The sequence below is a fragment of the Strix aluco genome, chromosome 21 (genome assembly GCF_031877795.1).
Source record: "Strix aluco isolate bStrAlu1 chromosome 21, bStrAlu1.hap1, whole genome shotgun sequence".
Taxonomy (NCBI): domain Eukaryota; kingdom Metazoa; phylum Chordata; class Aves; order Strigiformes; family Strigidae; genus Strix; species Strix aluco.
Genome location: NC_133951.1, coordinates 6,081,161 through 6,095,250, shown reverse-complemented (window position 1 = coordinate 6,095,250; position 14,090 = coordinate 6,081,161). Strand labels below are relative to the sequence as shown.

The following is a 14,090-nucleotide window of genomic DNA, read 5'->3' as shown; positions in this document are numbered from 1 at the left end:
GTAATGGCATGTAAGTGATAAAGTCTCTGCCACTCTTCCTCTTTCAGAGAATTCGGTCGACAGTGGATGAAAAAGAACAGAAGCAGCTTCTGATGGACCTTGATGTAGTAATGCGAAGCAGTGACTGCCCGTATATTGTTCAGTTTTATGGCGCACTCTTCAGAGAGGTGGGCACTCCAAACTTGCTTCATTCATAGCAGAGTTTGGTTTTTATCTTCTTTTTTTATTTGCAGTTTCCAACTTGCAATAAGGAGGAGAAAATTTATGTTAGGTTTCTTAGCTCTCCACTTTTAATCAAGGGTATTTAATCAGGAGACCCAGACATCTGAGTGCTGCTGAGCACATACACGCTATTCCCGTTCATTGTTGTGTCTCTCTGCATATTTTGGTTTCTCCTTCTTTCCTGCTTTTCTTCTCCCTTGCTGAGCTCCAGGCCTGTGGCTCCCCCAGGCAGAGTGTGTGCTGCCAGCTGGGCGCAGCTCTGCAGCACAGTGCTTGGACACAAACGTGGTGTATGTCAGTGGCTGTGAGATGCGACCGTGTAGAGAACCTGTATCCCTGTAATGAAGGTGGCTGCTGTGATAGTAGTCACAGCTGCCCATAAGGCTATCTGATGTACGTATGTACGTAGCCAGACTGTGTCAGGGACTCCTCATTGACATGCATCTGCCTTGAAGCAGTTTGTACCTGCAGATACGTAAAAAACAAGGGCAACCGTGCTGGGTCAGACCAGAACTCCTAGTGGGGTGTTATGTCTCTGGCAATGGCCCACAGCATCTGCTTGTAGAAGCATGTGTGATACTTTGCCTTCAGTCATACTCAGCTGAGTGTCTGAGCTAGGTGTGCAGTCTTTGTGCTCAGTGACTCTCACTGGATTTCTTTTCCATGAAAGTGTTCAGTTTCCCCTGGAATACATGTACATTTTTTGCATCCATGGTGCTTTCTGAGAGGCACTTCCCTTGGTTGGCCACATTGTCCTTGGTTTGAAGGCCCATCTCATCCTGCTGTTTTGAGTGGTGCCCCTAGTGCTTTCCCTAGTTTTTGTATTTGAAGAGGCAGTAAACAGTTGATCTTTATCCACCCTCTCCAGGCCACTGAGGATTTTATGGACAGTTGCCATATTACCCCTCTGTCATGTCTTACTCAGCCTGGTGAGTGCCAACCTGTGTCATACACAGAACCCCTTCCAGACCTTTGATCATCTTTCTTGCTGTTCTCTGCATCTTTTCCAGTTCTGCTCTGTCCTTTTGGGACAGAGACCAAAATTGCATGACTGTTCTTGAAAGGAGCAATATCTGCAACAGCTAGTGTAGGGGCTGTAATTTATTGGCCCTTTTATGCACATAGAGAACGTGTGCTGTGGTTATTCAACGTGATGCTTCCACAAGTGCTTCCAAGTGAAGAACAGAATTAGAGCATTGAAAGCTATGTCAGCTGACCACCATTAATCCTGATGTACTTCAGCTGTTCATGGCCATGAATATGATGTTAATCACTACATATTTGTGACTGTTTCAACATCTACTTATTGTAATTTAAGGTAGATACTATGCTTCAGGGCCACAGAAGGTATCCTTCTATCTCCTTGTGCTTTGCTCAGGCACTCCCATTGCTATCTAGTTTCAAATGACCAGTAAAAACAGTTGGGAAGCTGGCCTTCTCCATGCAGCACAGACAGTCTTATGCCATGTTTGGAGGCCAGTTGTCAGACTGAGCTGAGTCTGTTCAATACAGGCACAAAAAGAGGAATACAGCACTGAGGAGCAGCACTGGATTTCAAACATTTGGTCCGTTTGCAAGAACAAGAGTTTTGGAGAAGATGAATGTCAGAACCTGACTACTGCATCCCCTCCCTCCAGAGAGCAGCAGCTCCTGCAGCTCTCCTGCAGGTGTGGGCTATTCTGACTCCTGTAATTGCGCTGGTGTTGAAGCTGGCACAGTATAGGGGGTTAGACATGAAGTCTTGCCTGTTTTCTACTACTTCAGCACAAATCCAGTACATCTACTTAAGGGAAGAAGGAAAATAGAGACCTACTGGCCACTAATCATCTTAGCATCCTATTAGCATAGCAGCCTATGTAGAGTTTTGTAGGGCTTTACTGGGGAACTGTTAGAGAAAGGTCAGTGTTGTAGTTAAAGCCCAAAACTGAGACTCAGTATTCAATTCCTGCTTCTAGTGAGTCTGCCTCTAATTTTGCCAGGTCACTCCTCTGGCTTTAAATCTCAGTCTCTAAAATAAGGATAATAATCCTTTTCCCATGCTCTGCTTTTTCTTATCTGTTTAAACATGAAGCCATTTTGGGCCAGGAGGCGTTGTCCATGTTCACACAGTACAAGTTCCTACCAAGCATGGAGCCTCAGTCTTGGCTGAAAATTTCTAGCTTTGCTGAAATACAAATGATAAGGCTGTCAGCTGGTGTAAAGAAAAGTCTCTGGGCAAGACAGTATCTTGCCAGATGCTGATGAGCAACATGTTCAGAGCTGTGCAAGCCTGTCACCTTCCTGCAGCTCTAGGCACATCCCAGGATGTAAGTATAAATACAGAAATAGTATAAAAACCTACCTTGATCAGCACCCAAATGTCAGCCTGGCTTCTACTGCACCCAAAAATCTTGTCGAGAAATCCTGTCCTTCTGCAGCCAGGCAGGGCTCCCTGTGTGCTCTGTCTGGGAAATGTTTTTTTCAGTAAGGTCACTCTGGCTTATATCATGTTGGTCCCTGGCATCCTCTTTTCCCCCAACCCTCAGCATCAGTGGTATTGGCTTCTGAGATGAAATCAACTTTTCCCTCTCCTCAGTCCCCTACTGCCAAGGTGATGTTCCAAGTCACATACCCCAGAGGTACACAGGGTGAGCTGGTATTCTTGGATAAGGTTTTCTGTCTTGTCATATTAATTACATGTTCTAATATTAATTACATCTTTTAAAGCTAGGAAACTATGACAGCAGAGAAGCACAGAAAGGGAAAAAAATAATTTCACCAGTATGTTTGAACCTGTCTTGCTGTACCATCCCCTGGAGTATAAGAGCTGATGGGACATTGCTAAAGACTGAACCTCTCTCAGGAAGTCCTGCAGCAAAGCATGTATAAACAAAGCTCTTTCTTCCAGCATTTTGAGGTGAAAAGTAAGGAAATAAGTTCTAAAAGGCAAATCCTCTTGGGACTGCCTGCTCTGAGTCAGGATTCAGATCCTCCAGGGATGGATGGAGCTACAGATGGGAAGTCTTCCTCTGCCTGCTCCTAAAAGGTGAAAGACTTCAATTTGAGTCCCTTTAGAGGAGCTTAAATGTTGAGTAGGCAGCTCTCACAATCAGATGATTGGCAAGAAGATTATAGCAGCTTCAGCAACAGCAGCAGGGCAGCTGGGCTCATTTGAAAGGCAGGTAGCCTCTCCAGAAGAGTGAGCTGTTGATGCAGAGAAGCAGAGCTAAGCTATCGAATCCTGACAGTTTGGGGAGTGGGATTACTAAACCAAATTGGACAAAACAGTTCAAGGTCTTATTTTGAAGACAGAGAAGTAACCCAGCTTGCAGTCAGGAGAATAACTAAACAGGCAAGTTACTGTGGCAGCCTCTATGAGTATGAAAAGTTTGATTTGGAAAGGCAAAAAATACTACACAAATATTTCTCCCTGGTTGTATTCTGTTTCACTTGTTTGGCAGCATTTTCTGATAGGGAAGGTCTTTGGGATCTGGGCCTGCTTGTCCCTCAGCAGGCAGCATTTTAACACATAGTGTTTGCTTCTTGTTCTTCAATCATACGGGACGTCCTTCTGTTCTTACGTATGTCTGTGTATAATGTAGTGTGTAACGATGCAAAAACTACAAGTCGATTGCTGGGTATGGGACTTTGCTTGAGTTTATTGGCACCCATTAGATGAGGTTAAATTGCCTGTTTAATGAAACAGGAGCAAAGCTGAAAAAGTAGAAGACAGCGTTTCTGCCTTTGCATGGAGTCAGAGGCTTCACTGCGCTGATGCCAGACAGTGCACATGCCAGTCAGGTCCTCCATGGGACAGCACTCTGCTTGCTCCTGCTCTTGTGATGATGCTGTGACCTACACATCACCGTGTTGCACCTCCCCGTGATGTTACAGCATCCTTCATTCTTCTAGTGCAGCTGTTGAGTGGTCTGCTCTATTACTTGGTTCTCTAACAATCCCAGGTAGGAAAAAATCAAACTTTGTTTTCAATAACAGAAAGAATCCCTGAGCACTGATGTTGTAATGTGTGGCAGTTGAAATGGTTTTTATGTCCACAGCCTGACTTTTAACAGAAGAGAGAAGAAGAAAGTTGCATCTAGTAAAGGCCGGAGAATGAAGAGAGTCAGAAAAAGAAAAGCCTGGAGAAAGTGCAGAAGGGGTAGTTACACCACTGGCTATATTCCTGGTTACACTGACTACAGAAGGGATTTGTTAACTGATGAATTATAAAGTCATCGAATCGTAGAATGGTTTGGGTTGGAAGGGACCTTTGAAGATCATAGAGTCCAACCCCCCTGCCATGGGCAGGGACAGCTTTCACTAGATGAGGTTGCCCAAAGCCCCGTCCAACCTGGCCTTGAACCCTTCCGGCAGGGGGGGGCATCCACAACTTCTCTGGGCAACTTGTTCCAGTGTCCCACCACCCTCAGTGTAAAAGATGTCTGTTTATATGTCTGAGATAAATCTACCCTCTTTCAGTTTATTGCCCTTTGTCCTGTCACTGCAGGTTCTGGTAAAAAGTCTGTCCCCGTCATTCTTATAAGTTCCCTTTAAATATTGAAAGTCACAGTAGGGTTTCCCTGGAGCCTTCTCCAGGCTGAAGAGCCCCAACTCTCTCAGCCTGTCCTCACAGGAGAGATGTTCCAGCCCTCAGATCATTTTGGTGTCCCTCTTCTGGACTCACTCTAACAGGTCCATGTCTGTGTTGTGCTGGGGACCCCAGAGCTGGCTGCAGTGGTGCAGGTGGGGTCTGACCAGGGTAGAGTAGAGGGGGAGATTTACCTCCCTTAACCTGCTGGCCACGCTTCTTTTTATGCAGCCCAGGATACGATTGGCTTTCTGGGCTGCAAGCATACGTTGCTGGATCATGTCCAATTTTTCCTCCACCAGTATCCCCAAGTCGTCCTCTACAGGGCTGCTCTCAATCCTTTCATCCCCCAGTCCTTACACTGGTGAGTGCCCCAATCCAGGTGCAGGATCTTGCAGTTGCATTGTTAACTTTGTGAGGTTCACACTGGCCCCAGGAATCCAGTTGGTTTCTCCACACTGCACCAGTGAGAGCCCCGACTGCTGCACACGCACACAGAGCTTTCCACGCCAGTCATCAGAGATGCTGTATTGAAGATGATGTGGTTACTCGTGTCCATTTGTTACCTCTCAAAGCAGTACTTGCTAGTTGGGGGAGAAAAAAAGGTGATTCCTAGGGTTTTTGCAAAGATTTCAGTTAAGTTGCTTTCTTTAGTGAGACGAGAGGAGTGTTGGGCTGAGCTGTAGGACTGCACTGGGCAATCCTGAGACTTTTGCCCTTAGTGTTGCTGTTTAGAGGGTTTTTAGGTCTGAAAAAAAACCCAATAGTCTTTTCTTGCATGTCTGCTGGAAGCTTTACAGCTAATCTAGTGTGAGATAGTACCTGTAAGGCTGGGAATGGTTGGTTAATAATCATAACTGCGCTAATTGCTCTTTCAAAGTAACTGTTCTTGTTACTTTTCTTCTCAAGAAGGGAAGAGGACAAAAGCCTTGTCTGACTTGGGCTCCTATGTAGTGTGAATGTAGCTGAGCCAAGTTTAAACCAACAAGCTTAATAGTTGATAAAATTAGTCGATGAAAAATTTATTGCAAGTTGCAAGACGTGCCCAGGAAGCCAGGTGAATTAGCCCACGGGGAGCTTCTGCTGGCAAGAGAGAAGAGCTCATGTGGATGTGTCAGTAGCACGGTGCTGGTGGAGGTGTGAATTGTGGACGTATCCTCGGTCAGTTGGTACAAGGTGTTTGTTCTCTTTGCTCTGATGCACAGCACTCTATTTCTATGGAGATCTTAAGCTGTTTTGGCATTACTGAAGGCATCTGTCCCTGCGATCAGTCCCTGGTCCATAGGAGAAGTGTCTTCTGTGTCACATAAGGGTATGTGAGGGTGATGACATTCTTCATTCTCTCTCACCAGTGTAGATGCAACTTGCATAAGAAGTTGGCCACTCCCTGCAGTGCACTAATGCCTTCAGTGTTGGTATCACAGAACAGTGGGTGTTGGAAGGGACCTCTGGAGGTCACCTTGTCCAGCTCCAGTGCTCAGGCAGGGCCACCCAGGGCTGCTTGCCCAGGATCATGTCCAAACAGCTTTTGAATATCTCCAGGGATGGAGATTACTCAGCCTCCCAGGGCAACCTGTGTCAGTTCTCAGTCACCCTCACAGTGAAAAACAGTTTCCTCATGTTCAGAGGGAACCTCCTGTGTGTCAGTTTGTGCCCATTGCCTCTGGTCCTGTTGCTGGGCACCACTGGAAAGAGCCTGGCTTCGTCCTCTGTGCACCCTCCCTTCGGGTATTTATGTACATTGGTGAGCTCCCCCTGAGCCCTCTCTTCTCCAGGCTCCCTCAGTTCCAGCTCTCTCAGCCTTTTCTTGTAGCAGAGATGCTCCAGTGCCTCAGTCATCTTAGTGACCCTTTACTGGAGTCTCTCCAGTATGGCCATGTCTCTCTTGTACTGGGGAACCCAGCACTGGCCACAGCACTCCAGGTATGGCCTCACCAGTGCTGAGCCAGGGGGAGGGTGAACCTCCCTGTCTTCTGGCAGTGCTTTGCCTAATGCAGCCCAGGACACCGTTACCCTTCCTCGCAGCAAGGGCATGTTCACTCAATGTTCAACCTGGTGTCCACCAGGACTCCTATTCTGCCAAGCTGTGTTCCAGCTGGGTGGCATCGTTGTGACATGCTCAGATGTCGGCTGGGAACTCAGGACTCTGCACTGGGAAGTTGAAGCATCCCAGTTGCTGGTTAAGCAGTTTTTCTGTATGTCCTGAAGATGGGCAGCGATATTTTGAATTAAATGTGCAGGGTGTTCCTGGACATTTTTTGGAATGCCTACAAGATGTGCATTAGCATCTGGTCATTCAATACCCACAGAATCACAGAATCATCTAGGTTGGAAGGGACCTTGAAGATCATCCAGTCCAACCGTTAACCCAGCACTGACAGATCCCAACTACACCAGATCCCTAAGTACTATGTCAACCCGCCTCTTGAACACCTCCAGGGATGGGGACTCCCCCCCTGCCCTGGGCAGCCCATTCCAACGCCCAACAACCCCTTCTGCAAAGAAATCCTTCCTAAGAGCCAGTCTGACCCTGCCCTGGCGCAGCTTGAGGCCATTCCCTCTTGGCCTGGCGCTGGTTCCTTGGTTAAAGAGACTCATCCCCCCTCTCTGCACCCTCCTTTCAGGGAGTTGTAGAGGGCCATGAGGTCTCCCCTCAGCCTTCTCTTCTCCACACTAAAGCCCCCCAGTTCCCTCAGCCGCTCCCCATCAGACCTGTGCTCCAGACCCTGCACCAGCTCCGTTGCCCTTCTCTGGACACGCTCGAGTCATTCAATGGCCTTTTTGGAGTGAGGGGCCCAAAACTGAACCCACTCATCGAGGGGCGGCCTCACCAGTGCTGAGCACAGGGGCAAGATCCCTTCCCTGTCCCTGCTGGCCACGCTATGGCTGATACAAGCCAGGATGCCATTGGGCTTCTTGGCCACCTGGGCACACTGCTGGCTCATGTTCAGCCGGCTGTCAATCAGTAGGGACTAAAATATATTCTTCGGAAGAATAACGGGAAGAGAAATCTAAAATGCTTTTATTATTTTATAATTGGAAATCAACCTGTCCTAAGAGGATAAACTAAAGAGAAACTTTCATTAAGGTGGTTTTCACCTCTCAATTCCCAGTGAAGCGGAACTTTCCCATGCACATTAGCACTTTTTTGTATTTGATCAGAAAGGGGACTGGGTGACCAGTCATCCCTGCCAGTCTTCCTTTTTGTTCTCAGTAAAATTCATCAGCTTTGCCAATAGGTAAGTCCTTTCAAGGCCCAGGAAGGGTTAAGGGTTTTGAATCTTGCCACCAGCCTTAAGCCGCACAATTGAACCTGTCTGTCATCTTTTCTCATTGATCTTGCTGACGTGAATTCATGTTGGTCAGGTAGATTTTTATGTTATATAAATGCCCACATCCAGGATTTCTGTATGGCATATACTTCAGGAGACCAAGTAAACCAGGTCTTCCCTTTGGTGCTTTTGATCATGTACAGGTTTTTTATGCTTAAACTAACGTTGGATAACAATTTATTGTACTTGTTTGAGTTTTTGGTAACACACACCCCCCAGCCCCGCAGGTGCAGAAGTATATTGTGAAGCTTTTGTTAGGATAATGTCTCTAATAAGGTTGCCTGTTGTTTCACTTCAGTTTGCTTTTGCTGTGCAAACACCAGCCATTACAACCTGGGTGACTGAAGACACAGTATTGGTGTGGTTGGATACAAGGCTGCAGGTGGTCAGTTTTAATCTGGCATTCTTGAATAAATGCAGTCCCTTGCAGCCTAAGTGCAATAGCACGGGAATATAGTGCAGTACCAATTTCTTACATAAAGCTGGTCAAAGCAGAAGCAGTGTTTTGAATGATCCTGCAGCCAGTAGAACAAGTCCGTGTTTGCTTTCACTACAGATAGCTTGTAAGTGTCTCGTGCCGTTCCAGTTTCACTTTATTTACGCACATCACTAGCACTGGATCCACGCTGCTTTCTCTGAGCCACTCTCAGTAATAGGGAAGTGCATCAACTTTATTGCATTTGTTGCCACTGTTGAAAAGGGAAATTTTCAACATGTATTGCCTAATTTCATTTCTGCAGTTTAAATCTGAATAGGTCCTCAGCCAAATTCATCCATAGCTAATCTTCTCTAGCAGCCTGAACTCACCTTTCTCCCACGTTTTCTGAAACACTGGTCATGCTCTCTTCCCGCTGCGCTGCACTTGCCTCATTCACCGTGGTGTCTCTGCTGCTGTGTCCAGCACAGTACCTTTTCGATCAGTCTCTTCTAATTTGTTTTGGGTGAAATGTGTGTTTTCCGGGCTCAGGCTTGTAGCAGCCATTTCCCTTGGGTGTATGACATGAGCTCCCGCTCTACACTGTGCTGATGTAAAAAGCCTGGTGCTAAATGAGCACTGTAAAATGGGGCTGCCCATTGCTCTGAACTCACATTCTTCCCCCCCAGCCAGCCCACCAGCAGCTCAGCCCTTCCTAGGAAAGCAGATCCCCTCTTCTCAGAAGGGGGAGGCTCTTCTCTTGGAGGCAGCATCCCTCTTTTGGCAGGAGGCGGTGGTAGCTTTGCTGTCGCTGAAGCAGCATCGTCCGTAATGTTGGTGACATGTGGGATGCTTCCTGGCAGTTTGCTGTCTGCATTGCTGAAAACAGCCTTGCATATGTGTGAGCAGCCCAAGAGCAAGCTGGGTGGCACTGCTGCCTCTGCTGATACCAGCGTGCAGGGTTTGACACCACCTTTCTGGGCACTCTGTTCCCACTAAACCAAGCATTTGGACTGGAGGCATCTTGGTGGATGCAGTTCCTTGGCTTCTGTTTCACAGGAGTTCATTCTGGGTGGTAGAAAAGCCCTTTTTGGCCTCAAAACCTGTGGCTCTACAAGCCTTTCCATCAGCTAAATATAATTTGAGAATTGCTGCTGTCATGAGCACCTGGAGATTGCTTCAAACAGAAGTGACTTGGCTGTGCAGGGTGGGGGTAGGGTGCTTTGCCACACCTCCAGCATGTCCATGCTCTAGAGTTTTTTCCTACTTTCATTTCCATGTGTTAAGATAGAGTTTGGTTGGTTTGTGTTTTGTCTGGTTGGGAGAAGTCTGCCTTCTGTAGGGTAATTACTTGGGGAAGTTTCTCCTCTATTTGTTGCTCCTTATATCCCAGGAGTGTGCAGCTTAGTCATAAGCAGACAGGGAGCCCAGGGCACCACTACCTGCACAAGCTGCTGCTCCTTACACAAGTGTTTTAGGTGGCATTTAGCCAGGATGAAACAACCAAACTAATCAACTGCATACAGCTTTTGACAGCTAATGCAGTTTTAACAGTCGTTGTGATACAGCCTGTAGAAGATGAGTATGTCGCTTCTGGTGAGGACAGGTCTAGTTCTAGTGTTTTAGTATTTCTAGCGATGAACAGTTGCTTGAAGTGCATGACAGTCTACAGAAATAGCTCATACAAAGCCTTCTATCATCCTCAACTGGAGCTAAAATGTTCAAGAAAATTGCCATAACCAAGATCAATCCATGGCTAAGCTGTCCATCACCATATGGTGCATAGATACTAAACCAAAAGATGAAGTCCTTCTGTGTTGTGGGGATCCATTTCTCATCCCCAGTGAGTCCGTTGTGAGCAGGTTGATTTACAGATCTCAGGAGAGAGTTTGATAAAAAGACATATTATTCTCCTGTGGTAGTTAAGCTCAGCTTGGTTTAACACAGATACTAGTATGTTTTACAGTTTTCTACATTTAAATTGTTTAACTGTAAAATGCAAATCAACCCCCCCCCCCCCCCCCCCCCATACTTGAGTTTATTTTCATTTTCTCTTGCTTAGATGATGTCTCTGATCGTTGTGTGAAATGTCTTCTGTTCTCTGCAGGGTAGTCATAAACTGAAGGGATTTTTTTAGTCTTTCTGTGCATGCTGGTGTTTCACTGTGCTTGCAGCCTTCTGGAGAGCCAAACAGTTTTTGAGACTTGGATTCATCTAGGTTCAGGCATCTAAAATGTAATATCAGGTCTGAGCTGGTTAGCTAATGCCTCTGCTGGGGAATGGAGTGGGGGAGGAGGTGCATATAGGGGCGAGTCTTCCATTGCTAAAATTAATCAAGATGAATTCTATCCTCCCTGTCAAATGCATGTTGTTGTTAATGTATTTTATTGGATTCAAGGGATCTCTTTATGCTCTCTGGATTTTTGTTTCTCATTTTTATGTTGAAAGTAACACAGATTCTTTTCTCTTTCCAGGGTGACTGTTGGATCTGTATGGAGCTCATGTCTACCTCGTTTGATAAGTTTTACAAATATGTATATAGTGTATTAGATGATGTTATTCCAGAAGAAATCCTAGGCAAAATCACTTTAGCTGTGAGTATTTTGTTAAACCTTTTTGTGTATGTGTTTGAAGCTAATGTGAAAAATTCAGATCTCTTTCACTCACATGTCAGAAGGCTGGTTCATCTACATGCAGCAGAACTGCTGCTATTGTACTTCACCACACTTCTAATGATCCTTGAGTATACTCTTGACTTTTCCACAGCATATTGCATGGCAGAAAAGCAGGTTCTGAGGTCTGTAATCAATTCATAAAGAGACCCCAGGACCAGCTTCCTGCTCTGTCTGCTTGAACATTGGCACCAACAGCATAGGCACCAGCCACTGCCTCAGGGATCGCTTCGTGTGCACTGGTGGTGGCATCAGTGGAAGCTGGGCACAGGTTATCTCATCCCAGGGAAGGTGCCCAAAATAGGTGAGCTGCCTCACCTTCCCTTGTTTGTAAAGGGAACAGGGGATTGGGCATTTATAGCCAGGACATGTGAACCCCACCAAACTGTTTGAGAGTAAGGTCTGGTCTTAGTGAGTTGCCCACCCTCTCTCTCTCTCATCAGTGGGGAGAGGTTGGTGCCTCTGGGTGGAAGCTTTAGGTGGTGAAGTGAAGCGAGATGAATCCCACCCAGGGTATCTGAGTGCAGCCCTGCTACACAGAGCCCGCTGTCTCCCTTTAAGGAGCCCTGTAAAATTATCCTTGGCTGTGACAAAATGAACCCTTAGTTGTCTAAACACGAGAGCAAGGTCTGGCCCTGCAAAACAAACTTGGTTTTGGACTGTGGAGGACGAGGAGTTGAAATGTATCCGAAACCTCTGTCCTGCTGCTGCCTGTAAGAATCTGTCAGGTCCATTGGATTTCTGCAGGGGATGCTGGGCCACTCCAGTCCAGAGAATCCTCTGGTAGCCTTGTGCAAAGGCTCCCAAAAGTGCAAGTGAGTCTTCAGCAGGTGGAGATTCTGGCTGATGTTTTCTTCACTTAACCTGGAAGTACTGACTGAATAAAAAGTCAAGGCCAAGCCAAACAAAGTAGTTCAAGGCTGGAAGATGAAGCACCGCAGAAATGGAACACTGTTCAGGAGTAATGGGGGAAAATGTGAGCAAATGCTGGAGCCATGCTGTGTTTGTGACAGATGGACAAACTGCCTCTGTATCAGCTCCAGCACGTGAATGCCACAGTAAGCTGGTGTCCTGAGCTGTCAGAGTGATGGGAAGGTGCTCAGCAAGTTGCAAACCATGACCTCTTGAAGGTATACAGGCAAATTCTGCTCAGAGACACATCTTTGGAGAAAGCCATCTTCACTCTTTTCAGGGCATCTTTATAAAATGTTGAGCCTACCTGGACCTGCTGCTACTTCATACAGCTAACAGGCTGCCTTGATGGCTCATGCACTGTCACGTGTTTAGATGTTTATAGCCAAGACTAAAAATGCTATCAAAGGCAGCTGATGGCTGTTCCACAGCCCATGGGACGCATTGTCTTACCACCAACCAACTAAATGTATTACTGTCCAAAGCAAGGCTTGAGGCATAGACAAGAGATGGCTGGATAAGGTCTGTCCTTCCAGAGTAGTGTGCTTGGAGTTGTATGTAATTCTGTGAGGAAAGAGGAGGAGATCCTTTTAGGGTTTGCAGGGTATTAGAGACATGCTGGCCCATGTTTTGGCTCAGAAAGACCTTAGCCCAACAAAGGCAACTTGGACAGAGAGCTGAGATGAGTTTTGAAGCTCTCAGATGGAGTTTCTCTACTTACCCTGTGCAGACAGCATGCTATGGAAGCTCACCAAAGCTCCTAACCAGGGAAATGGCCACCTTGGTTGGTTTTGACCTGGAAGAAAGTGATGAATGGACTTTGAGTAATTTAAGGTTTTCCATACCTGATACTCAGAACAGATCTGAGGATGTGAAGCCCAGCTGTGCTGTGTGGGAAGTCGTGGGGTGCTCATTGAGCACGGCTCTCCTTCCTTCATGCTGCACCTGAAGGCAGCGCAGCTCCAGCAGCTCCTGAGGGAGGTCCTCTGCACAGACTGGCTTTAGGAGGTTCTGACTAGGTCCGGGTTTAGTTTCTGTCCACCTTTTTCTAGAAAGCAAATGAGGAACGTCATTTAATAACTGTAATATGACAATACTGGCCCTGAGTATCTTAGACCTTGACGGCATCCAGGTCCGAAAGGTGTGCACTGCCCTGCTAGCCCCATCATGTGCAGGTGGGTATGTGCTGCAGCTCACAGCTTGGTGTGCTCCACCAACCACTCTTATTTCATGTTAGAGCTCTTTTACCCCAGGTTGAAGAGTTGTGAGCAGCTGAGCAGAAGCTTCTGGCAAGGTCAGCTGGGATTTAAACCAACATTTAGTCACGACTTCCAGCAGGCTTTCTCCTGCTGATGAAGCTCAAGTCCAAGGAGGCCATCCAGTCTCGTTCCGCCATGGGCCTGCCTAAAAATCAGCTGATGCGATGTTATTCAGAGAAACCTGCCCAGGAGGAGCAAGGTTGGTGGCTAGTAGGAGACAGCACTTCAGCTGCTGCAGAGCCTGCCAGAGCTTTTAATTACCTAAACACTTGAACACAGGGTTGGGCAAGCAGGAAGGGCCAGTCTTTGGGAGTTGTTCCCTGGTGCCAGACATCATCCTTATACTAGCACAGCTTCAGAGAGCTTTGCAGCACAATTGAGCACCTTCTTGCCATCATCTTCAGGGCAGTCTTTTGGTCACAGGTTTTGCCAATCTTTTCAGCAGAAGAAAAATGGATTAAAATGGTGAACTTTCAGGGTTTTTCTAAATCGTCCTGTGAAATGCGGCTCCCTAAGTGTCTCTTCCGTTTGATGATGAGTGGTTAAATCAGAACAGCCTCTGCTGCTCCCCACACTGCTGCTGCTCAGCCAGTGGAATGGGAGCAGTTGTTACCTCCTTAAAAAATACAGCATAGGGCTTCAAATAAATTATTACTCAAAATAATTAACATCAGAAATTGCTTGACTTCCACCCTTGCTCCCCTCTCCCAG

General features: G+C 46.6%; 1 protein-coding gene across 1 annotated transcript in view; it reads left to right on the top strand.

Annotated features, from left to right (window-relative positions):
* The window catches only part of MAP2K4 (mitogen-activated protein kinase kinase 4), a 102,303-nt gene that overhangs the window by 67,126 nt on the left and 21,087 nt on the right, over window positions 1–14,090 (top strand). The window contains exons 4-5 of the mRNA XM_074847713.1: window positions 48–167; window positions 11,011–11,130. Coding sequence (XP_074703814.1) covers window positions 48–167; window positions 11,011–11,130 — 240 coding nt within the window. The remainder of the gene's footprint in view (window positions 1–47; window positions 168–11,010; window positions 11,131–14,090) is intronic.